Source organism: Hylobates moloch, unplaced genomic scaffold (genome assembly GCF_009828535.3).
Source record: "Hylobates moloch isolate HMO894 unplaced genomic scaffold, HMol_V3 SCAFFOLD_12, whole genome shotgun sequence".
NCBI classification, from domain to species: Eukaryota; Metazoa; Chordata; class Mammalia; order Primates; family Hylobatidae; genus Hylobates; species Hylobates moloch.
In genome coordinates this window covers 42,205,523-42,232,359 of record NW_026652287.1, presented here as the reverse complement: position 1 = coordinate 42,232,359, position 26,837 = coordinate 42,205,523, and the positions used below count along the sequence as shown (strand labels likewise).

General features: G+C 43.7%; 1 protein-coding gene, 1 long non-coding RNA gene and 1 pseudogene across 2 annotated transcripts; 1 reads left to right on the top strand and 2 right to left on the bottom strand.

Annotated features, from left to right (window-relative positions):
* Positions 1–8,446: 8,446 nt before the first annotated feature.
* On the bottom strand, positions 8,447–9,425 carry LOC131380772 (uncharacterized). The gene is made up of 2 exons (XR_009208951.1): positions 9,285–9,425; positions 8,447–8,668 (listed from the first exon to the last, which is right to left on the bottom strand). It is a non-coding gene; the product is annotated as an uncharacterized LOC131380772 (long non-coding RNA).
* A 7,335-nt stretch (positions 9,426–16,760) lies between these two features.
* LOC116479426 (olfactory receptor 7D2) lies at positions 16,761–26,585 on the bottom strand. Its single transcript, XM_058425720.1, has 2 exons — positions 26,442–26,585; positions 16,761–19,828 (listed from the first exon to the last, which is right to left on the bottom strand). The coding sequence occupies exon 2, from the start codon at positions 19,813–19,815 to the stop codon at positions 18,877–18,879; it is 939 nt and encodes a 312-aa protein (XP_058281703.1). The 5' UTR covers positions 19,816–19,828; positions 26,442–26,585; the 3' UTR covers positions 16,761–18,876.
* Positions 22,210–22,876, top strand: LOC116479425 (elongin-C-like; annotated as a pseudogene).
* Positions 26,586–26,837: the final 252 nt, after the last annotated feature.

Here is a 26,837-nt window from a genome sequence, read left to right as displayed (position 1 = left end):
TCTTGAGATGGAGCATCCCTCTGTCGCCGAGCTAGAGTGCAGTGGCACAATCTTGGCTCACTGCAACCTCTGCCTCATGGGTTCAAGTGATTCTCCTGCCTCAGCCTCCTGAGTAGCTGGGACTACAGACGTCTGCCACCATGCCCAGCTAATTTTTGTATTTTTAGTAGAGACAGGGTTTCACCATGTTGGCCAGAATGGTCTCGATCTCTTGACCTCGTGATCCATCTGCCTCAGCCTCCCAAAGTGCTGGGATTACAGGTGTAAACCACATCACCTGGCCTCCCTAATGCAATAGTCTTGACCCTTATTGCAATTGTCTTGAATAAAGTCTTCCTTGCCAGCTTGACCCCATGTGATGTAATTTTTCTTTGACACGATCAATGACTTTCTATGCTTCATAACAAATTTCTACCAACTGATACATGGTTTTAGCCATGGAATTACCCAATGTCTTGCTAGTTTAAATCAATAACATGACATTCTGCAAAGGACTTTGGACTGCAAGGAGACCAAAGCTCACTGTCTTGATGACTTGCATGTGTTTAATTTGGAAGAGAATAGCTGAGTCCGATTGCTACAAAGACTTTCCTTTATAGTACTCAAAATGTGTGAGATCACAGAGAAGGTAACGATATTGAAAGAGGAATCAGGCCCGGAGCAGTGGCTTACGCCTGTAATCCCAGCACTTTGGGAGGCTGAGGTGGGCAGATCACGATGTCAAAAGATTGAGATCATCCTGGCCAATATGTTGAGACCCTGTCTCTACTCAAAATACTAAAAAATTACCCAGGTGTGGTGGCGGATGCCTGTAATCCCAGCTACTTGGGCTGAGGCAGGAGAATCACTTGAACTCGGGAGGTGGAGGTTGCACTGAGCCGAGACGGCGCCGCTGCACTACAAGCCTGGTGACAAAGCAAGACTCCATCTCAAAAACAAAACAAAACAAACAAAACAAAACACACACACAAAAAGAAAGAGGAATCAAGACTAACTTGATAGTAGAGCCCACTACACACGTAGGTTGTATGCTATGACCTACTGCTCCTAGGCTACAAACCCACACAGCATGTCACTGTGCTGAATACTGTAGGCAATAGCAGTGCAATGGTGTTTGTGTATCTAAACATAGAAAAGGTACAGTTAAAATATAGTTTAAAGGTACAGTCTAAAAGACAAAAGAAGGTCCACCTGTTCAGGGTACTTACTGTCAGGCCTCTGAGCCCAAGCCAAGCCATCGCATCCCCTGTGACTTGCACGTATACATCCAGATGGCCTGAAGTAACTGAAGATCCACAAAAGAAGTAAAAATAGCCTTAACTGATGACATTCCACCATTGTGATTTGTTTCTGCCCCACCCTAACTGATCAATGTACTTTGTAATCTCCCCCACCCTTAAGAAGGTTCTTTGTAATTCTCCCCACCCTTGAGAATGTACTTTGTGAGATCCACCCCTGCCCTCAAAACATTGCTCTTAATTTCACCGCCTATCCCGAAACCTATAAGAACTAACGATAATCCACCACCCTTTGCTGACTCTCTTTTTGGACTCAGCCCACCTGCACCCAGGTGAAATAAACAGCCATGTTGCTCACACAAAGCCTGTTTGGTGGTCTCTTCACACGGACACACATGAAATTTGGTGCTGTGACTCGGATCGGGGGACCTCCCTTGGGAGATCAATCCCCCGTCCTCCTGCTCTTTGCTCCATGAGAAAGATCCATCTACGACCTCCGGTCCTCAGACCAACCAGCCCAAGAAACATCTCACCAATTTCAAATCCAGTAAGCGGCCTCTTTTTACTCTCTTCTCCAACCTCCCTCACTATCCCTCAACCTCTTTCTCCTTTCAATCTTGGCGCCACACTTCAATCTCTCCCTTCTCTTAATTTCAATTCCTTTCCTTTTCTGGTAGAGACAAAGGAGACAGGTTTTATCTGTGGACCCAAAACTCTGGTGCCGATCGTGGCCTGGGAAGGCAGCCTTCCCTTGGTGTTTAATCATTGCAAGGACGCCTCTCTGATTATTCACCCATGTTTCAGAGGTATAAGACTACACAGGGACGCCTGCCTTGGTCCTTCACCCTTAGCGGCAAGTCCCACTTTTCTGGGGGAGGGGCAAGTACCCCAACCCCTTCTCTCTGTGTCTCTACCCCTTCTCTGCTTTTCTGGGGCAGGGGCAAGAACCCCTCAACCCCTTCTCCTTCACCCTTAGTCGCAAGTCCTGCTTTTCTGGGGGAGGAGCAAGTACCCCAACCCCTTCTCTCTGTGTCTCTATCCCTTCTCTGCTTTTCTGGGGCAGGAGCAAGAACCCCTCAACCCCTTCTCCTTCACCCTTAGCAGCAAGTCCCACTTTTCTAGGGGGCAGGAACCCCTAATCCCTTATTTCCGCACCCTGACCTCTTATCTCTGTGCCCCAATCCCTTATTTCCATGCCCCAACCCCTTCTCTGCTTTTCTGGAGGGCAAGAACCCCCCACCCCTTCTCCATGTCTCTACTCTTTTCTCTGGGCTTGCCTCCTTCACTATGGGCAAGCTTCCACCTTCCATCCCTCCTTCTTCTCCCTTAGCCTGTGTTCTTAAGAACTTAAAACCTCTTCAACTCTTACCTGACCTAAAATCTAAGCATCTTATTTTCTTCTGCAATGCCGCTTGACCCCAATACAAACTCGACAGTAGTTCCAAATAGCAGGAAAATGGCACTTTCAATTTTTCCATCCTACAAGATCTAAATAATTCTTGTCATAAAATGGGCAAATGGACTGAGGTGCCTGACATCCAGGCATTCTTTTTACACATCAGTCCCTTCCTAGTCTCTGTGCCCAATGCAACTCATCCCAAATCTTCCTTCTTTCCCTCCCGCCTGTCCTCTCAATCCCAACCCCAAGCATCGCTGAGTCTTTCTAATCTTCCTTTTCTACAGACCCATCTGACCTCTCCCCTCCTCGCTAGGCCAAGCTAGGTCCCAATTCTTCCTCAGCCTCTGCTCCCCCACTCTATAATCCTTTTATCACCTCTCCTCCTCACACCTGGTCTGGCTTACAGTTTCGTTCCCTGACTAGCCCTCCCCCACCTGCTCACCAATTTATTCTTAAAAAGGTGGCTAGAGCTAAAGGCATAGTCAAGGTTAATGCTCCTTTTTCTTTATCCCAAATCAGATAGCATTTAGGCTCTTTTTCATCAAATGTAAAAATCCAGCCCAGTTCATGGCTCATTTGGCAGCAACCCTGAGATGCTTTACAGCCCTAGACCCTAAAAGGTCAAAAGGCCGTCTTATTCTCAATATACATTTTATTACCCAATCTGCTCCCGACATTAAATAAAACTCCAAAAATTAGAATCTGGCCCTCAGACCCCACAACAGGACTTAATTAACCTCACCTTCAAGGTATACAATAATAGAAAAAAGTTGCAATTCCTTGCCTCCACTGTGAGACAAACCCCAGCCACATCTCCAGCACACAAGAACTTCCAAACGCCTGAAACACAGCGGGCAGGTGTTCCTCCAGAGCCTCCTCCCCCAGGAGCTTGCTACAGGTGCCAAAAATCTGGCCACTGAGCCAAGGAATGCCCGCAGCCCAGGATTCCTCCTAAGCCATGTCCCATCTGTGTGGGACCCCACTGAAAATCGGACTGTTCAACTCACCTGGCAGCCACTCCCAGAGCCCCTGGAAATCTGGCCCAAGGCTCTCTGACTGACTCCTTCCCAGATCTTCTCGGCTTAGTGGCTGAAGACTGACACTGCCCGATCGCCTCAGAAGCCCCCTAAACCATCACGGACGCCGAGCTTTGGGTAACTCTCACGGTGGAAAGTAAGCCCGTCCCCTTCTTAATCAATACGGAGGCTACCCATTCCACATTACCTTCTTTTCTAGGGCCTGTTTCCCTTGCCTCTGTAACTGTTGTGGGTATTGATGGCCAGGCTTCTAAACCTCTTAAAACTCCCCAAATCTGCTGCCAACTTGGACAATACTCTTTTAAGCACTCCATTTTAGTTATCCCCACCTGCCCAGTTCCCTTATTAGGCCGAGACACTTTAACTAAATTATCTGCTTCCCTGACTATTCCTGGACTATAGCCACATCTCATTGCCACCCTTCTCCCCAACCCAAAGCCTCCTTCGCATCTTCCTCTCATATCCCCCCACCTTAACCCACAAGTATGGGACATTTCTACTCCTTCCCTGGCAACCGATCACATGCCCATTACCATCCATTAAAACCTAATCACCCTTACCCCGCTCAACGCCAATATCCCATCCCACAGCACGATTTAAAAGGATTAAAGCCTGTTATCACTCACCTGCTACAGCATGGGCTTCTAAAACCTATAAACTCTCCTTACAATTCCCCCATTTTATCTGTCCAAAAACCAGACAAAGCTTACAAATTAGTTCAGAATCTGCACCTTATCAACAAAATTGTTTTGCGTATCCACCCCATGGAGCCAAACCCATATACTCTCCTATCCTCAATACCTCCTTCTACTACCCATTATTCTGTTCTGGATCTCAAATATACTTTTTTTACTATTCCTTTGCACCCTTCATCACAGCCTCTCTTTGCTTTCACTTAGACTGACCCTGACACCCATTAGGCTCAGCAAATTACCTGGGCTGTACTGCCGCAAGGCTTCACAGACAGCCCCCATTACTTCAGTCAAGTCCAAATTTCATCCTCATCTGTTACCTATCTCGGCATAATTCTCATAAAAACACACAAGCTCTCCCTGCTGATCCTGTCTGATTAATCTCCCAAACCTCAATCCCTTACAAAACAACAACCCCTTTCCTTCCTAGGCATGGTTAGTGCAGTGAGAATTCTTACACAAGAGCCAGGATGGCACCCGGTAGCCTTTCTGTCCAAACAACTTGACCTTACTGTTTTAGCCTAGCCCTCATGTCTGCGTGCAGTGGCTGCTTTAATACTTTTAGAGGCCCTAAAAATCACAAACTATGCTCAACTCACTCTCTACATTTCTCATAACTTCCAAAATCTATTTTCTTCCTCATACCTGATGCATATACTTCCCGCTCCCTGGCTCCTTCAGCTGTACTCACTCTTTGTTAAGTCCCACAATTACCATTGTTCCTGGCCCAGACCTCAGTCTGGCCCCCCACATTATTCCTGATAACACACCTGACCCTCATGACCGTATCTCTCTGATCCACCTGACATTCACCCCATTTCCCCATATTTCCTTCTTTCCTGTTCCTCACCCTGATCAAGCTTATTTATTGATGGCAGTTCCACCATGCCTAATTGCCACACATCAGCAAAGGCAGGCTATGCTGTAGTACAAGCCACTAGCCTGCCTCTTAGAACCTCCCATTTGTTTTCCATCGTGGAAATCTATCCTCAAGGAAATAACTTCTCAGTGTTCCATCTGCTATTCTACTACTCCTCAGGGATTATTCAGGCCCCCTCCCTTCCCTACACATCAAGCTTGAAGATTTGCCCCCACCCAGGACTGGAAAATTAGCTTTACTCAACATGCCCTGAGTCAGATAACTAAAATACCTCTTAGTCTAAGTAGACACTTTCACTAGATAAGTAGAGGCCTTTCCTACAGGGTCTGAGAAGGCCACCGCAGTCATTTCTTCCCTTCTGTCAGACATAATTCCTCAGTTTAACCTTCCCACCTCTATACAGTCTGATAACAGACCAGCCTTTATTAGTCAAATCAGCCAACCAGTTTTTCAGGCTCCTAGTATTCAGTGAAACCTTTACATCCCTTTTGGTCCTCTGTCTTCAAGAAAAGTAGAACGGACTAAAGGTCTTTTAAAAACACACCTCACCAAGTTCAGCCACCAACTTAAAAAGGACTGGACAATACTTTTACCACTTTCCCTTCTCAGAAGTCAGACCTGTCCTCAGAATGCTACAAAGTACAGCCCATTTAAGCTCCTGTATAGATGCTCCTTTTTATTAGGCCCCAGTCTCATTCCAGACACCAGACAAACTTAGACTGTGCCCCAAAAATCTTGTCATCCCCACTATCTTCTGTCTAGTCATACTCCTATTCACTGTTCTCAACTACTCATACAGGCCCTGCTCTTGTTTACACTGCCGGTTTACACTGTTTCTCCAAGCCATCACAGCTGATACCCTATGGTGCTATCCCCAAACTGCCACTCTAAACTCTTGAAGTAAATAAAAAATCTTTGCTGGCAGGGCTATGCTGAATCTCCTTAGGCACTCTCTAATCAGATGTCCTAGGTCCTCCCAATTATTAGACCTTTTATACCTGTTTTTCTCCTTCTCTTATTCCATTTAGTTTCTCAATTCATCCAAAACCGTATCCAGGCCATCACCAATCATTCTGTATGACAAATGTTTCTTCTAACATCCCCACACTATCACCCTTTACCAAAAGACCTCCCTTCAGCTTAATCTCTCCCACTCTAGGTTCCCACACCGCCCCAATCCCGCTTGAAGCAGCCCTGAGAAACATCGCCCATTCTCTCTCCATACCACCCCCTGAAAATTTTCGCCACCCCAACACTTCAACACTATTTTGTTTTATTTTTCTTATTAATATAAGAAGGCAGGAATGTCAGGCCTCTGAGCCCAAGCCAAGCCATCGCATCCCCTGTGACTTGCACGTATACATCCAGATGGCCTGAAGTAACTGAAGATCCACAAAAGAAGTAAAAATAGCCTTAACTGATGACATTCCACCATTGTGATTTGTTTCTGCCCCACCCTAACTGATCAATGTACTTTGTAATCTCCCCCACCCTTAAGAAGGTTCTTTGTAATTCTCCCCACCCTTGAGAATGTACTTTGTGAGATCCACCCCTGCCCTCAAAACATTGCTCTTAACTTCACTGCCTATCCCAAAACCTATAAGAACTAATGATAATCCACCACCCTTTGCTGACTCTCTTTTTGGACTCAGCCCGACTGCACCCAGGTGAAATAAACAGCCATGTTGCTCACACAAAGCCTGTTTGGTGGTCTCTTCACCCGGACGCACATGAAACTTACCATGAATGGAGCTTGCAGGACTGGAAGTTGATCTGGGTGAGTCGTTGAGTAGGGAGTGAATGTGAAGGCCTAGGACATTACTGTACATCATTATAAGACTTTAGAAACACTGTACACTTAGGCTACACTAAATTTGTAAAAAATATTTTTCTGTTTTCAAGAATCAATTAACCTTGCTTACTGTAACATTTTCACTTTTTAAAAAAGGCTTTTGACTGCTTTGTGATAACACTTAGCTTAAAACACAGATTGTACAGCTGTTACAAAAGTTATTTTCTTTCTTTCTATCCTTATTCTATAACTTTTTTCTATTAAGATTTTTTTTTTTTAGTTAAAATTTTTTTCTGTTAAAAACTATGACACATAGCCAGGAGCTGTGGTTCACACCTGTAATCCCAGTATTTTTGGAGAGCCAGGAAGAGTTTCACTTGTGGCCAGGAGTTTGAGACCTGCCTGGTCCACATAGCGAGACACAGTGCCTACAAAGAAAAAAAAAGCACCAAAAAATGAAGACATGGACACATATTAGCCCAGGCATATACAGGGTCAGGATCATGAATACAACATCTCCCACCTCCACATCTTGTCCTACTGGAAGGTCTCAATGCCACTCATGGAGCTGTCATCTATCAACAATGCCTTCTTCCAAAATACCTCCTGAAGGACCTGCCTGAGGCTGTTTCCAGTTAATTTTTTAAAAAATAAAAATAGAAAGACGACATCAATGATAGACTGGATTAAGAAAATGTGGCACATATACACCATGAAATACTATGCAGCCATAAAAAAGGATGAGTTCATGTCCTTTGTAGGGACATGGATGAAGCTGGAAACCATCATTCTGAGCAAACTATTGAAAGGACAGAAAACCAAACACTGCATGTTCTCACTCATATGTGGAAATTGAACAATGAGAAGACTTGGACACAGGATGGGGAACAGCACACACTGGGGCCTGTCATGGGATGGGGGGGAGGGAGGAGGAATAGCATTAGGAGATATGCCTAATGTAAATGATGAGTTAATGGTTGCAGCACACCAACATGGCACATGTATATATATGTAACAAACCTGCACATTGTGCACATGTACCCTAAAACTTAAAGTATAACAAAAAATAAATTAATTAATTAAAAAAACAATAAAAATGGAAGGACAACATACTCTAAAATAATGATTAAAAGTATAGTATAGTAAATACATAAATCACTAACATGGTCATTTATGATCACTGTCAAGCATTCCATACTACCTAGAATTATATGTGCTAACATATTATGTAACTGGCAGTGCAGTAGGTTCGTTTACATAAGCATCATCACAAACATGTGGGGAATACATTGTGTAATTGTTATGGGATCTTTAGGGTTTCACTTTTCTGTCTGGAAAGCTCTGTGGCCAGTGGTGCCTTTGCCTGAATTCTTGTCTTGAGTCCAGGAAGAATGAGGTACGCAGGCAATTGGAGGGTGAACAAGATGAAGAGGAGCTTTATTGAGTGTTACGACAGCTTAGAGGAGACCCACAGTGGGTAGCCGCTCTCTGTAGGCAGGTCGTCTGGTGGAGTGTTCAGCTCTCAGCTGAGATGGGGCCCTGGAGAGGGTGGCTCCTACCTGCTAACAGGTCGTCTGGTCATCTCTCCATCCTCTGCCTTGCTCTGGCTGAGCCCGGGTCTTTTATGGACCTCAGAGGGGAGGAAGCACACACTGATTGGTCCACGGGCAGCCATGGGTGGGCCAGAGGAGGCACTACAAGTTCCCACTCCATCTGTGAGACTGGCATCATGGTGTCTAGCCTTCAGGCCCTCCATGGCCTGAAGGTAGGGCCTTACTGGAGACCTGCCCCCTTTTATCCAGGACTCTGCATCCCACTGCCATTTATGGCCCCAGAGCTTGTCCCAACCCCTCTCCGAGATTGGAGGAGGCACCCAGAAGGGAAAGAGGCCAGGCTGTGGGAGCAGACACTGCCAAGCCTGCAGGGATTGGAGGGTCCTTCCCAGGCCCCCAAGGGTGGAGGCTGCAGACATGCCTGGGTCCTGTGCCTGGGAGGGCAGTGGCAGCTACACCCTGGGAGCTCCTGCCATGCCAACTCCAGAGGGGTAGGGCTCCCACTTGTCCCTGGCTCCTTCCTGCTCCATGGAGTGGGAGTCCCAGGTCTGCAGCCGTGGGTCAGTCGGCTACAGCTGCACCCGGGAGAGAAGATCCTGCCTGCTCCTGCCTGCCTCCAAGAGCACAGGGAGGCTCGTAACCACAGCCAGATTGGGCGGCTGTAGCCCCACCCAGGAGAGCACGGGCTCCTACCTGCTCTGTGGAGCCGGAGGCCTGGGTCTGCATCCATGGATTGGACGGCTGCAACAGCACCTGGGGAGCTCCCGCCCCAGCTTATAAGGGGTGGGCGGGGCTCCCTCTGGCTCCATGGAGCTTGCAGCCCCAGCTGCCCCTTGTCTGCTGCAGCTGGCCTGATGGCAGCAACCACTGCTATCATTATGATCTCACAACGGCTATGACATCACTAGGCAATAGGGATTTTTCAGCTCCCTTAAAATCTTACGGAACCACCACTGTGTATGTAGTCTGGTCATTGAAACATCCTTATGCGGTGCATTACTGAAATCTTGAAACTTGAAATACCTATAATATCTTGGGCAATGTCAGGGAAATGCACTAATAGGAAGGGCAGTCCCCAAGCTGTAAACACAAAGAAAAACAATGATGACACATTTTGGACTGGCAAGATGATCCCTTGATAACTGAGTGGAAATCGGAAGCTACAGGGGAGATTTGTTGTTCTCAGGCATAGAGTGGCTGCGGGTTGGCCTGATGTCAATGGCAGGACTCTACAGGGGTAAGAGAATCCAGGGAGGCTTCTGTGCACTGCTTGGTCAGGTAGGGTACTCAATGTAGAAGAAGTTCTGCCCAAGTGCCAGTTTTTCCTTCCAGACATTTTTTTTTTGAATTTTTTGGTTGTGATCGTAGTGGCGTGATGAATTGGGGATTATGCTGGATATCTGCAGAGTGTTGCTGTGCTTAGAGTACAAAACCCTGATAGAGGATGAAACCTGCGGGTGGCTCCTAAGACCCTTCCAAGGGTCCCTGCCTCCTAGTTTTCATGCCCAAGTGTCATCTCCTCTCCTTGAGTGTGGGCTGGACTCCCTGAGTAGCTTCTATGATGAGAATTTGGGGATCTCTGTGTTCTGATTGAAAGTTGAAACAACAGTAGCTTTTTTTTTTTAACTGCCACTCTGCCACTCTGTGGCCCTGTTGTTTGATGTTTTAAAATTTTAAAAACTATTATTTATTTTTGCATAACAAAGTATTGAACAATCCATTGCTTGATATTTGTGGGAGTTAACTGCTCCATCGAGAAGACGAGAATAGACATTTCTCTAAAGAAGATAAACAAATAGACAATGAGCATACAAAAAGGCTGGGTGCAGTGGCTCATGCCTGTAATGCTAGCACTTTGGGAGGCCAAGCTGGGTGGATTCCTTGTGGCCAGGAGTTCAAGACCAGCCTGGCCAACATGGTGAAACCCCATCTCTACTAAAATTACAAAAAATTAGCCAGGCGTGTGGTGCATGCCTATAATCCCAGCTACACAGGAGGTGGAGGCACAAGAATGGCTTGAACCTGGGAGGCAGAGGTTACAGTGATCTGAGATCACACCACTGTACTCCTGGCGACAGAGTGAGACCCTGCCTCCACAAACAAATGACAACAAAAAACAAAAACAACAAAAAAAGAAAAAAACAACAAAACACAAAGCAAACAAACAAAAAACCAAAATGATTCACAACATCACTAATCCTCAGCAAAGTGCAAATCAAAACCACCGTGAGCTACCACCCATTAGGATGACTATTATAAAATAAGAAACAGGCTGGGTGCGGTAGCTCACATCTGTAATCCTAGCATTTTGGGAGGTCGAGGCAAGCAGATCACCTGCAGTCAGGAGTTGGAGACCAGCCTGGCCAACATGGCGAAACCCCATCTCTACTGAAAATACAAAACTTAGCCAGGTGTCATGGCAGGTGCCCATAATCCCAGCTACTCGGGAGGCTGAAGCAGGAGAATTGCTTGAACCCAGGAGGCGGAGGTTGCAGTGAGCGATACAGAGAGACCCCATCTCAAAAATAAAATAAACAAAGAAACAGAAAATGACAAGTGTTGGTGAAAATGTAGAGAAGTAGGAAGGTTTGTACATGGCGGATGGGAAGGTACAAGGGGATAGAAATATGAAAAACAATACGGTGTTTCCTTATAAAATTGAAAATAGCATTACCAGATGATCCTGCCGTTCCACTTCTGGGCACATACTCAAAAGAATCAAAGAAAGGACTCAAGTAGATATTTGCACACCATATTTATAGCAGTGTTAACAATAGACAAAAATGTGGAAACAACCCAAGTCTCCATTGTTAGATGAGTGGATAAACACAACATGGTCCATCCATACAATGGAATATTATTCAGTTTTAAAAAGAAAGGCTGAGGCAGGCAGATCATGAGGTGAGGAGATTGAGACCAGCCTGGCCAACAGGGTGAAACTCTGTCTGTACTAAAAACACAAAAATTAGCTGGGCGTGGTGGCATGTGCCTGTAATCCCAGCTACTTGGGAGTCTGAGACAGAGAATCACTTGAATCAGGGAGTCAGAGGTTGCAGTGAGCCAAGATTGTGCCACTGTACTACAGTCTGGCAACAGAGCAAGACTCTGTCTCAAAAGAAAAAAAGCAATTCTGACACATGCTACCACAAGAATGAACTAGAGACACTGTGCTAAGAGAAAGAAATCAATCACAAAAGGCAAACACAGTATGATTCCACTTATATCAAGTATCTCCCAGCTACTTGGGAGGCTGAGGCAGGAGAATCGATTGAACCCAAGAGACGGAGGTTTAAGTGAGCCAAGATCACACCACTGCACTCCAGCCTGAGCAACAGAGTGAGACTCCATCTCAAAACAAAAAACAAACAAACAAAAAAACAAACAACAGCCAGGTCTTTGCACTCCCTATTAGATGTCCAATTAAGAAAATTAAGTTCTCATTGTTTTATATCTTTGTTTTTTGTAGAGCTGATCAAAATCCACATTGCATTCTGTAACTCTTAATCTTGAGGAAATACATTTCTCTTCTTCATAATATGAAGACAAATAAGGTAAATATTGCTTCTCTCAGTAAAGAACACTTTGTAGAATGGCAGGTAGTCAGAGAGGAATTGAAATACTGGATATATGTCACTAAAAGTATCTTCAGTATTTCTTGGGAGGTGATGTAATGGTAAATTTTATGTGAGAACTTGATGGGCCACAGGGATCCAGATATTTGGTCAAACATTATTCTGGCTGTGTCCTATCTGTGAGAGATTGGAGTTTTTTGTCTTTTTGTGTTTTCTGGTTGAGACTAACATTTGAATCAGTAGACTGAGTTAAGCAGATTCTCCTCCCTGTAGACCAAAAAGGCGGACAGTTCTAAAATAAGAGGGAGATTGGATATCTCAAATCTCCAGTTTCCAAACTTCAGCTCATGGGTCTTCTCAGCCTCCATAATCACATAAGCCAATTTATTTTCATTTTATTTTATTTTAAATTCTTGGGTACATGTGTAGGATGTGCGAGTTTATTACATAGGTAAATGTGTGCCATGCTGGTTTGCTGTACCTATCACCTAGGTATTAAGCCCCGCATGCATTAGCTATTTTTCCTGATGCTCTCCCAGCCTGCACTCTCACCCAATAGGCCCCAGTGTGTGGTGTTTCCATCCCTGTGTCCATGTGTTCTCATTGGTCAGCTCCCATAAGTGAGAACATGCGGTGTTTGATTTTCTGTTCCTGTGTTAATTTGCTGAGGATAATGGCTTCCAGCTTCATCCATGTCCCAGCAAAGGACATGATCTCATTCCTTTATATGGCTGCATAGTATTCCATGGTTTATATGTACCACATTTTCTTTATCCAGTCTATCATTGATGGACATTTGGGTTGATTCCATGTCTTTACTATTGTAAGTAGTGCTGCAATTAATGTACACACGCATGTATCTTTATAAGAGAATGATTTATAATCCTTTGGGTATATATCCAGTAATCGGATTGCTGGGTCAAATGGTATTTCTGGTTCTAAATCTTTGAGGAATCGCCACACTGTCTTCCACAATGGTTGAACAAATGTACATTCCCACCAACAGTGGAAAAGCATTTCTATTTCTCTGCAACCTCACCAGCATGTGTTGTTTCTTGACTTTTTAATAATCACCATTCTGACTGGCATGAGACGCATAAGCCAATTTCTTATAATATTGCTGCCCCTGTCTGTCTCTGATTCTATCTCTAGTTCTGTTTCTGTCTCTGTCTTTCTCAGAGATGTAAATACTTTCTTTGTTTCTCTACAGCAGCCTGTGCTAGCGTTTGAGAATATCCATAAATGAGACTCAGTCCCTGCTTTTGTTCTCATCTAGATTCAACATGAAGGGAAAGGACTGCTGAGAGTTCTCAAATTCCCAACAGAAATGAAAATCATAAGCCTCACAGACATCTGAGCTCAACCTTTGCATTTTGGGACTTGTCACTCAAGCTATCCCACCTATCCTATTGGAACTGATTTTGAGAAAATGATGCTCCCACAGTACCCCCTGCATCAGTCTCTCCCAGGGCACCCCCTGCCTTGCTGCTGGGCATGGAGCAACAGTCCTTCAGCCATCCCATGTCCAGTAGGCAAGAAGGGCTGAGCTCTGTCCTCAGGACTGGTAGGAAGATGAAAGACAGACACGGTCAAGGACCTCCTGGCACAGATGATGACTCTGAGAAGAAGAGACACCCATGATTCCCAGTGGACAGGGACCTGCAACCTGAAGGGCTGGGGGCACAAGTTGATGATTTATTCTCCTATGGTCTTGAGAGCTCTCCAGATGAGAGCAAGATGTAGTCTTCTCTTGCTTGGCTGGAGAGGGTTTGCTGTGAAGCTAACTCATGTGGCTGTTAACAGGATTCAGGTTCCTGGAGGCTGATGGCCTGAGGACCCCTCAGTTTCATTGAGAGACTAATCATGTAGCTCATGATTAGTCAAATTGGTCCATATTATATCAATCTCTAACTTCCTAACATGAATGGAAGTGGAAGCAAAGAAAGGAAATGACCTTTAAAGGGTCAGGGGCTGCAGAAGCATTTCCCCTACCAAGTTGCAGGGGTGGTACAACTTGGACAATACAAGTCAGATTCATTTTTATTTTTAAAACTTAATGTGTGTTTCTGACATCTGCAAATCTGTTGGTTCAATCATGTAAAAACAATAGATTTATGGCTTCAGTAACAATAATCTGATATTTCCATTGTTGCAATTCAGATTTATGTCTCTAAGGAGAATTTTTTTTTTTTTTGAGACAGAGTCACGCTCTGTCGCCCAAGCTGGAGTGCAGTGATGCGATCTCGGCTCACTGCAGGGTGTCAATCCATCACCATGTGACAGCAAAGGTAACATTGATGTCCCACTTATCAAGTTCTTCGTCTATCAGTTTAAAAAATAATAAAAACAAAGCTCACTTTTTCCAGAGACATGAACTTTTGCTCTCTTAGGGTATAGTAAAAGAAGAAAGCATTCAAAATTTATGATAAAACTCATCATTTAATAATCCTCAAAGACATCACAGAGCCTCACAGTAGCTGGAAATAGGGTGCCTCCACGTCAACCTCAGTTTGACATGCTTCACAGAGACATATAGGTATTTATTTATTTATTTATTTAGAGACGGAGTCTCACTCTGTCACCCAGGGTGGAATGCAGTGGCATGATCTTGGCTCACTGCAACATCCACCTCCCAGGTTCAAGCCATTCTTGTGCTTCAGCCTTTCAAGTAGCTGGGATTACAGCATGCACCACCACACCCAGCTAATTTTTTTGTGTATTCTTAGTAGAGACAGGGTTTCTCCATGTTGGCCAAGCTGGTCTCCAACTGCTGACCTCAAGTGATCCACCCGTCTCAGCCTCCCAAAGTGCTAGGATTACAGGCATAAGCCACTGCACCTGGTCACCAAGACATATATAAACCAGTTTTACTCTTCAGCCCATTTTTTATTATTACAATCGCAGATACCAACATACCTTTGTTCCCTAGTCAAGATTCAGTCAAGGCTAGAAACCAATCTAGTTATTTTAATGAAGAGAATTGAATATAGGGAGTTGGTTCAATTGTGATTGCAGGAAAAGGCAAAAGGAAATACTGTGGTAACAGAGACAGTAACTGCAGGCAGCCTCTAAACACGGATGCTTAGGGCCTTGAAAGTAGTAGTGAAGTTATACTGAGCAGATGGGGTGGGTGCCTGGTAAAACCCACCTTCAAGCCAAAAACAATCTATAGGCTGAAAGACTGGACTACTGGCCCTGGATGAAACCTACGACCCAGAGTGAGAACTTCTGTTCTTGTTTACTTGCCCTTTCCCAACTGATTTTGTTTTTGAATAATGCCTTTTAGCCAATCGAATGTTGCCTTTTTGAATAATACCTATGGTCTGTCCCTCCCCCATTCTGAGCCCATAAAAGCCCCAGACTCAGCCATATTGATACAGGAGATAGAAACAAATTATCTAGGCAGAGAGTGAGGGTAAGAGTCCTCGGAGGAATTTCCCTAACAAAAAGCAACCCCCAAATCATTTCTTTTCTGACAAAGAGAAGCCTGAAAAGTCAAGTTGCAGACATAGATAAGCAACTGCAAGCTCGCATGGGTGAATCCTAGCAGCTGCACCAATAGGAAAGGGCTACTTGAGGGCCAGACACGTTCAACATGGAGTCTCCGTCTTCCCTTTTCTTTGTCAGCCTGTGTGCAGTAAAGACACAGGCAACATGGCACCAGCTAGGTAGAGAACCCATCTGCATAATAAAACATTGTTGGGGGGTGTTAAGTGTTAACAGCTCAGTGGGCCCTTTGCCTTTTTGCATGAAGTGGTTGCCCTCCACCAGCGAGGGCAAAGGGCCAGTATGACAGGCTTTTGTATCCGCACTTGTGGCTCCTGAGCACTTTTCCAACATCCAGGAAAAATGAGGTTGCATGAATGAATTGAAGGATGTTAAATGTGGGAGGGATTTTATGTCTGATCAAAGTGGCTCTCAGGTAAGGGAAGCTGAAAAGGGGATGGGGCAGGCAGGTGATGAAGTCCAGCCGTCTCCTGCTGAATTCTTCTCTGAAGTTACACCATCAAGCTGTCCTTCTGAGGTCAAAGCTGCTTCTCTCTGATGTCCAGCCATAGTTACATCTACTGGCTGAGTGTGGGATTTTTATAGGCATAGTATGGGGTGGGGCAGGGCCAGGGGTGGTTTAGGAAAAGGTAATATTCAAGTGGGAAAACAGGGATATAAGTTCTCACTTTGGGCTGCAGTTTCAGGCTTTTTGACTTGAGGGTGGGGTTTTGCCTGGGAACTGCCTTTTTCTGCCTAGAATTTCTCCACCCTCTGTCCCCATCACCCTCAAGGCCCCACTCTTCCTGGGGTAACAGGGCCTGGTTATTTCTACACAATATGAGAATTCTCCAAAGAGCAGGCCTAGCTTTAGAGCTCCCCATAGAGTTGGCAGAAACTTTCTCAGATCTGCATAAACATCTCTTATGGACTAAATTGCACCCCCCAAAGTTAATATAGTGAAGTCCTCACCCCCAATGTGATGACTGTCTTTGGATACAGGGTCCTTATGGAGGTAATTAAAGTTTAATGAAATCATAAGGGTCAGGCCCTGATCTAATAGGACTGACATTCTTAGAAGAAGAAGAGACATTGGAGATATATAACCAGCTATATTTAAATATGTATTTTAATCATACTTCATCCAGTAGGAAAACAAATAAACACTGTTGATCTGTTCATGATCCAACACACAAACAACAAAACCCACATGCAAACACATAGAAATAAAGTCGGTGAACAATAGCTTAAGAACTCTGTGTCACCACTTGAGATAACAAAGCTACAGCCAATGCTGCAAACCCAAGTTCAGAACTCACTAATGGAGAATTAAGAATGATGACCAAGGACACAATTTTTGAACAGCACATAGGACAGAAGTGCCATCAAGGAAATTACTTGGAGATTAATTGTTAACTTACACCCCCATGTTTATCACGGCACTATTCACATTAGCAAAGATATGGAATCAACCTACGTGTCCATCAATGGAGGATTGGATTTTTTAAAAAGTGGTATCTTAAAGAACTAGAAGGTCAGGCACAGTGGCTCACACCTGTAATCCCAGCACTTTGGGAGGCCGAGGTGGACGTATCACCTGAGGTCAGGAGTTCAAGACCAGCCTGGCCAACATGGTGAAAACTTGTCTCTACTAAAAATACAAGAATTAGCTGGGTGTGGTGGCAGGTGCCTGTAGTCACAGCTACTCAGGAGGTTGAGGCAGGAGAATCGCTTGAACCTGGGAGGCGGAGGTTGCAGTGAGATGAGATCGCGCCACTGCACTCCAGCCTGGGCAACAGAGTGAGACTCTGTCTTAAAAAAAAAAAAAAAAAAAAGAACTAAAAGTAGAACTACCTATCAGTCCAGCAGTTCCACTACTGGGTATCTATCCAAAGGAAAAAAAGTCATGTGAAAAAGACACATACACCTGCATGTTTATAGCAACATAATTAGCAATTACAAAGGCATGGAACCAACCTAAGTGCCCATCAACCAATGAGTGGATAAAGACTGTGGTATATATACACCATGGAATACTACTTATCCATAAAAAGGAACCAAATAATGTCTTTTGTAGCAACTTGGATGGAACTGGAGGCCATTACTCTAGGTGAAGTAACTCAGGAATGAAAAACCTGGGCTTGTTTGTATGTTCAACCAACATACATAAGATCCATATGAATATATCATATGTTCTCAGTTATAAGTGGGAGCTAAGCTATGAGGACACAAAGGGATATGAACAATATAATGAACTTTGGGGACTTGAAGGGAGAAGGGTTGGGGGGGGTGAGGAATAAGAGACTACTACCACTTGGGTGACAGGTACACTAAAAACTCAGAAGTCACCACAAAAGAACTTATCCATGTAATGAAAAACCACATGTACCCCAAAAACTACTAACATAAAAATAAATTTTTTTAAAAAAGAAAACATGGTATGTATCTATATATATCTGTATCTATATAGATATCTAGGATATATACAATGGAGTACTACTCAGCCATAAAAAAGGATGAAATCATGCCTTTTGCAGCATCAATGTGACTCGAAGCCATTCTCTTAAGTAAGGTAGTAAAGAAACAAAGTCAAATGCTACATGATCTCACTTATAATTGGGAGCTAAACAATGTATACACATGGGCATTATAACAGAATAATGGACACTGGAGACTGCAAAAGGTGAGAGGCGAGTGAGAGTTTAAAAATTGCCTTGGCTGGGCGTGGTGGCTCACGCCTGTAATCCCAGCACTTTGGGAGGCCAAGGCAGGTGGATCACAAGGTCAGGAGTTCGACACCAGCCTGGCCAATATGGTGAAACCCCATCTCTACTAAAAGGCATGTGGTGGCACACACCTGTAATCTCAGCTACTCAGGAGGCTGAGGCAGAAGAATCGCTTGAACCCGGGAGATGGAGGTTGCAGTGAGCCGAGATCACTCCACTGCACTCCAGCCTGGGAGACAGAGTGAGACTCCATCTCAAAAAAAAAAAAAAAAAATTTGCATTATGTTCACTATTCAGGTAATTGGTATGCCAAAAGCTCAGACTTCACCCTTATGCAAATGCATGTTAAGAAATCTGCATTTGTACTCTCAAAGTATAAAATTTTTTTTTTAATTTTAAAGAGTATGAATTTCAAAATAAAAAAAAAAAAAGAATTTCAAAATAAAACATTTTTGCCATTGGTTCTCGCAAAACATCTTAGTCCTGGGGTCAAGGGATCCATCACAAACAAGAGGTTGCCCTGCTGAGGAGTCTCCCCAGGGCTCTCTTCACATCCTTGTTCCTCAGGCTGTAGATGAAGGGGTTCAACATGGGGGTGACCACAGTGTACATCACCGAGGCCACGGAGATTTTCTGGGAAGCGTGAGTCACCGCAGAAGTGAAGTGGACCCCAATGCCTGTCCCATAAAATAAAGAAACAACGGAGAGGTGAGACCCACAGGTGGAAAGTGCTTTTTGTTTTCCCCCAGATGAGGACATCTTCCTTATGGATGAAGCAATTCGTGAATAAGAGAAAATGATCCCAAGGAGGGGAAAAACGCCCAGCACACCTGTCATAAAGTATATCAACGTGCTGTTCAGGAAGGTATCAGAGCAGGCCAGCTGGAGGATGTGTGTCAGTTCGCAGAAAAAATGTGGAATTTCAAAATCTTTACAGAAGATTAGATGCATCATCAGAGAAATATGGAGGAGGGATGTCATGACACCAATGAGCCAGATGACAAAAATCAGGAGGCCACAGAGGCGGGGGTTCATGATGATCATGTAGTGCAGAGGGTGGCAGATGGCCACAAACCGGTCATAGGCCATCACGGTCAGGAGTAGCGTGTCCAGAATAGGAAAAAGCATGGAGAAATAGACCTGTGTGAGACAGTCCATGTAGGAGATGGCTTTGTTCTTGGTCTGGATGTTCACCAGCATCTTGGGGATGATGCAAGTGCTGAAACAGATGTCAACCCAGGACAGGTTGGAGAGGAAGAAGTACATGGGGGTGTGGAGGTGGGAGTCAGAGCTGATGGCCAGGATGATGAGTAGGTTTCCCAGCACCGTGACCAGGTACATGGACAGGAACAGCCCAAATATGAACGGCTGCAGTTCTGGATCCTCAGAGAGTCCGAGAAGGATAAACTCTAAAAATCCTGTTTGGTTTCCTGCTTCCATGTAGCTGATGTATCTACAAAAGAAGAGGTCATTAGCCAGGCGTGGTGGTGGACACCTGTAGTCCCAGCTACTTGGGAGGCCAAGATGGGAGGATCACTTGAGCCCAGGAATTTGCAACTGCAGGGAGCTATGTTTGTACCACTGCACTCCAGCCTGGGCAATAGAGAGAGACCTGTCTCAAAAAATAAAAATAAAAAATAAAATAAAAATAAAACTATGTATATATGTATTTATTTTAAAATATACATATTTATTTAAAATTTATTTATTTATTTATTTATTTAAAAGGAAGCAGTAAGAGAAATATCAGTTAGCATCCAACGGGCATCCTTCATATAATAGAAATGTTGTCCATACTATTTACTTGTGATTTATGGACGACTCATCTTGTCTAATCTTTCCTACATAAATGGAATTCTAAAAAATGAAGTCTCTCATCCCAACCACCTGTATATTTAATTATTTAAAAATTAATTATATTCTGTATATTCAACATACACTATATATGTTATGAGATACATATAGATAGTAAAATGGTTACTGTAGTGAAACAAATGAACATATCCATCATGTCACATAGTTACCCATTTTCTTTATAGCAAGAACAGCTACAATCTACTGATGTAGCATAAATCCTGAATACTGCACAGTGTTATTGACTATAATTCCCATGGGTACACTGGATCTCTAGACTCGTTTATCTTATATATCTGCTACTTTGTATCCATTATCCTACATCTTCTTCATTTCCTCCCCCAGCCTCACCCCTCCTCTGGTAACCACTGTTTTGTTCTCTCTCTATATTTGACTTTAAAAAAAATCTCCACATAGAAGTGCAAAAATGCAATATTTTTCTTTCTGCGTCTGACTTATTCCACTTAACATAATGGCCTCCAGATTCATCCGTGTTGTGGCAAATGGCAGGATCTATTCCTATTTTATCAATCAGTGGAATAATATTCCATTGTGTAAAAATATATATGTGTACATATATATACACACACATACACATACATATATATACACACAATGGAATATATATACACACAATGGAATATATATACACAATTAAATATATATACACACACAAATGTATATATACATATATATCACATTTTCTTTATCCATTTTTCCATCAGCAGACACTTAGGTTGTTTCCATATCTTGACTTTTGCAAGTAATGCTGCAATGAACACGAGCATGCAGATATCTTTACGAGTGGTGATTTCATTTTCTTTGGATACATATCCAGGGGAGGGATTGCTGGATCATATTTAATTTCTTTTTATTTTAAATTTCTTTTATTTTAAATTTCTTCTTCTTTTTGATTTATTATTTTTATTTTTTGAGAAAGAGTTTCAAAATTTTAATTTCTCTTTCCTTTTTATTTTTTGAGACAGATTCTCTGTCGCCCAGGCTGGAGTGCAGTGGCGTGATCTCAGCTCACTGCAACCTCCACCTCCCAAGTTTAAGCGATTCTTGTGCCTCAGCCTCTTGAGTAGCTGGGATTACAGGTATGTGCCACCACGCCTAGCTAATTTTTTTATTTTTTTTATTTTTTATTTTTTAGTAGAGACAGGTTTTCACCTTGTTGACCAGGCTGGTCTTGAACTCCTGGCCTCAAGTGATCCACCCATTTTGGCCTCCCAAAGTGCTGGGATTACAGGCGTGAGACACCACACCCGGCCTCTATTTTTAATTCCTTTAGGAACCCTCACACTATTTCCCATAATGGCTGCTCCAATCTACATTACCACCAACAGGGCACAAGGGGTTCCCTTTTCTTCACACCCTTGCCAACCCTTGTCTTTTTAATAATAGTGAATAGTTAGTTAATAGTTAGCTAATAATAGAGCCAATTGTTAGCTAACCACTAGTAATAGTTAATAATTCTAAGGTCAGGCATGGTGGCTCACGCCTGTAATACCAGCACTTTGGGAGGCTGAGATGAAAAGATTGCTTGAGGCCAGGAGTTCAAGACCAGCCCGGGCAACACAGTAAAACTTGCTCTCTACAAAAAAATAAACAAAATTAGCTGGGCATGGTGGCATGTGCCTGTAGTCTCAGCCACTCAGGAGTTCGAGGCTGCAGTGAGCTGAGATTGTGCCACTGAACTTGAGCCTAGGTGACAGGGCGAGACCATGTCTTAAAAAAAAAAAATTACACGGATCTCCCACCAGTCACAGAAAGCGGCTCTGACCCAGCGGAAGTAATTCTTTCCACTGCCCCGGAACCCACCCACGGGAGCAGGCAGCTGGGTTGGCGGGGCCGGGTGGGGCGGCCTCGGAATAGGGGCTATGGCAGTACACAGGGACCCTACTGCGCTGGCTGCGGGGCTGACGAGAAACTACTAAAGTTCCTGGGGAAGCAAAGTAGAATTTCGTTAAGAACAAAATGGCTGGAGAGAAGAAAACCTACGGTGGCTGTGAAAGCCCTGATGCCATGTATGTCAAATTGATATCATCTGATGGCCATGAATTTATTTTCAAAAAAGAACGTGCATTAACATCAGGCACGATAAAAGCCATGGGTGAGTGGCCCAGGTCAATTTGCTGAGAACGAAACCGATGAGGTCCAATTTTAGAGAGATCCTTTCACATGTGCTATCAAAAGTATATGCATGTGGCCCGGCGCGGTGGCTCACGCCTGTAATCCCAGCACTTTGGGAGGCCGAGGCGGGCGGATCATGAGGTCAGGAGATCCAGACCATCCCAGCTCACACAGTGAAACCCCGTCTCTACTAAAAATACAAAAAAATTAGCCAGGCGTGGTGGCGGGCACCTGTAGTCCCAGCTACTTGGGAGGCTGAGGCAGGAGAATAGTGTGAACCCTGGAGGCAGAACTTGCCGTGAGCGGAGATTGCGCCACTGCACTCTAGCCTGGGCGACAGAGCGAGACTCCGTCTCAAAAAATAAAAAATAATAAATAAATAAATAAAGTATGCATTTATTTTATGTACAAGGTTCGCTACACTAACAGCTCCACAGAGATTCCCGAATTCCCAATTGCACCTGAAATTGCACTAGAACTGCTGATGGCTGTGAACTTCCTAGATTGTTAAATAAAATAAATTATAATAAACTGTTAACTCTTTTCAGTATTTAATACCTGTAGTTCAGTTAGTAATTTTTTCATATATAGCATGTTGCCTGTATGCAGTTGAACTGTATGAAGTTATTTGCAAAGCAGATTATCTTCTGTTTTTGCATAGCAATCAAAGTTGAAATTTGTTTGCTACCTCAACAAATTAAGGCCATTTTCACAAACTGAGAAATAAACAAAAATGCCAATTCGTAGGTAAAAGAATAATAATAAACAATTCTAACAGGTGTGAGGAAATATCTCATAGCTAACCACCCATATTAAATATCCATTTTATAACGTCCCAAACAAAATAGAATTCTAGAAAATGGACTCTCTAATCCCAACCATCTATCTTGACACTGATTTTATAGCACCCCTATTAGATGGTCAAGGAGATTCTTAATGGGACATAATAAACCTGTGCTTTCTGATAGGATTCACTGGAAACAGCAAAACATCACTTCTGTGGGATTCCTGCCAAAGATGCAGGACTTGAAAGAGTAGAGAACATCACACAAACTGAGCTTGAGGGGCACAATGTCTCACTTGTGCTCTTCAAAAATGTCAGTGCCATAAAATACAAAGAAATGCCAGGCATGGTGGCTTACACTTGTGATCCCAGCACTTTGAGAGGCTGTGGGAGTATCGTTTAAGCTTAGGAGTTTGAGGCCAGCCTAGGAAACATAGTGAAACCACTTCTCTACAAAAAATAAAAAATTAGCTGGGCATGATGGCACATGTCTGTTGTTCCAGCTACTTGGGAGGCTGAGGCAGGAGAATTGCCTGAGCCCAGGAGGTTGAGGCTGCAGTGAGCTATGATTGCACCACTGCACCACAGCCTTGGTGACAGAGCAAGACCTCATCTCAAAAAAAAAAAAAAGTCTAGGAAATGTTCCACATTAAAGGAGGGAGAAAAGGCATGTCAATCAAATGTAATGGATGACTTGAGTCTTTCTTTTCCTACAGATGATATTATTGGGATAATTAAAATATAAATGAGAAGAAACAAACAAAAAAATATAAATGAGCTCTGTAAGTTTTATAGTATTATATTAATGCTACATACTAATTACTAAATTAATAATATAGTATATATAATATGGTATTAGTGCCAGTTTCCTGATTGTGATCATTGCACTGTAGTTATGTGAAACAATTTTTTTTTGTTTTTTTGTTTTTTGTTTTTTTTTGACAGGGTCTGGGTCTGTTGCCCAGGCTGAAGTGCAGTGGCACGATCATAGCTCACTGCAACCTCCACCTCCTGGGCTTAAGCAATTCTCTCACCTCAGCCTCCTGAGTAGCTGTGACTACAGGTGCTCACCACCACACCTGGCTAATTTTTGTATTTTTAATAGAGATGGGGTTTCACTATGTTGGCCAGGCTAGTCTCAAACTCCTGACCTCAGTTGATCCACCCGCCTCAGCCTCCTAAAGTTCTAGGATTACAGGCGTGAGCCACTGTGCCCAGCCAGCATTATTTTTTACTTAAATATTTAGACAAATACACCATGAAGCCTGATGAAGCTGAAGTTTCTTTGTGGCAAGTCCAGATCACATTCTAGAAAATTTTACTTTATCCTTATATTCCCCAAGGTTTTGTACTCATCCTGGAAAGCTGAATGAAGGTTAAAAAAAAAAAAAAAAAAAAGTCACATATAAGACAAGAAATCTACAAATTAATCTCATGTTGACAACAGACGCAAAAGCCTGAAAGGGGAGTGAAATGGAGTTATCTTTTGGATAAAATAACACACTTCATTACTAATGAATGTTTATCCTAAGAGCAAAAAATTTAATATCGACAAGTCAGATAACAAAGTACTGCACTCCAGCCTGAGCGACAGAGCGAGACTCCGTCTCAAAGTATATGCATGAATAGAGCAATGCAGAAAAAGAAACCACGGTTTTAACATAAGCTAAAATTCATTTTTTTTTTTTTTTTTTTGAGATGGAGTCTCGCTCGGTTGCCCAGGCTGGAGTGCAGTGGCACAATCTCGGCTCACTGCAAGCTCCGCCTCCCGGGTTCACGCCATTCTCCTGCCTCAGCCTCTCCGAGTAGCTGGGACTACAGGCGCCCGCCACCACGCCTGGCTAATTTTTTTTGTATTTTTAGTAGAGACGGGGTTTCACCGTGGTCTCGATCTCCTGACCTCGTGATCCGCCCACCTCGGCCTCCCAAAGTGCTGGGATTACAAGCGTGAGCCACCGCACCCGGCCTAAAATTCATTTAATAAAATGTAACAGCCTGGCTGGGTGCTGTGACTCCTGCCTGTAATCCCAGCACTGAGAGGCTGAGGCAGGAGGATTTCTTGAGGCCAGGAGTTTGAGACCAGCCTGGACAACAAAATGAGACCCTTGCTTCTACAAAAATAGATTTTTTAAAAATTAGCTACTTGGGAGGCCGAGGCAGGAGGATTGCTTGAGCCCAGCAAGACCCTGTCTCAAAAAAAAAAAAAAGAGTCAAGTTAAACACAATTAATTACAACTAATCAGTGTCATCAGCTTTCTTATGTATCTGCAAACAGTCATGAGAAAAGATAAGAGAAACAAAAAAGACCATTCACAATTGCAATGATAATATATGTAACATCTGGTGCAGAGTGAGCATTTAGTACATTCTTGTTTTGTTTTGCTTTGCTTTGTTGATTTTTTTTTTTAAGACGGAGTTTTGTTCGTGTTGCCCAGGCTGAAGTGCAATGGCGCAATCTCGGCTCACTGCAAACTTTGCCTCCCAGGTTCAAGAAATACTCCTGTCTCAGCCTCCCAAATAGCTGGGACTACAGGCACACACCACCATGCCTGGCTAATTTTGTATTTTTAGTAGAGATGGGGTTTCACCATGTTGGCCAGGATGGTCTCGATCTCTTGACCTTGTGATCCACCCGCCTCGGCCTCCCAAAGTTCTGGGATTAGAGGCATGAGCCACCACGCCCATATAAGAACCATTATATTATACTAGAGAAGAACAAGGAAGGTGTTAGCAGGTGGACTGAAAGGAATGCACTCGAGGAAGTGCCAGTTCCTACTGACATTGAGAAAGTCACTAGTTTCCAGAATGAAAGACCTTCAGAGGTGAAGATGACAGAAACAGTTGCAATAGAATCTTTTTTTTTTTTTTTTTGAGACAGCGTCTCACTCACTCTGTCACCCAGGCTGGAGTGCAGTGGCGTGATCTTGGCTCATGCAACCTCTGTCTCCCAGGTTCAAGCCATTCTCCTGCCTCAGGCTCCCTAGTAGCTGGGATTACAGGCATCCGCCACCATGCCCAGCTAATTTTTGTATTTTTAGATGAGACGGGGTTTCACCAAGTTGGCCAGGCTTGTCTTAGACTCCTGGCCTCAAGCAATCCGCCTGCCTCAGCCTCCCAAAAGTTGCAATGCCTTAAAAGACATACATAACCAGGTAAGGGAATTCTAGAGACATTTTAAAAATCATGAGACGTTATCAACCCTGTTACCTCCATCTCTGTTCCTCCCCACACTACTTTTTAAATCCTTTTCACACACGGTACTAACAAGGATAGTGTGAGTCACTCAACTGACATTGCTTGAAAAAAAAAATGCTAGTATGACGTCTTCCTCCCCTGACTGTTGAATGCTGAAGACAGAATCTAGCAGGGAAAGGCGGGGAGATGGAACTTGTCATGAAGTCATCCTAACTCTCCTCTCTAAGATGCACGAGTGTGGCATCAGGAAACTGTCCAGGTGAGGTGTTCTAGGGAAGTATTTATGGTTTCTCAAGCCCCAGGGAGCTGATGTCTCATCCTTCCTCATTAAATCCACTGTTCCAGTGATGTTCTACTCTCCAAGCCATTCGGCTCCCTTAGGATCAAGAGCAAATGGCAGAAAGGTATGGTGTGTTCTAATTCTGTTTCCAAGAAGGCAGCTCTGAAGCCAGGTGAATCTCTCTGCACCTCCCACCCCCTTGGGGCCTCTTTA

Excerpts from the sequence above, each read along its gene's own strand:
- LOC116479426 (XM_058425720.1), bottom strand. The coding sequence starts at position 19,815 with ATGGAAGCAGGAAACCAAACAGGATTTTTAGAGTTTATCCTTCTCGGA.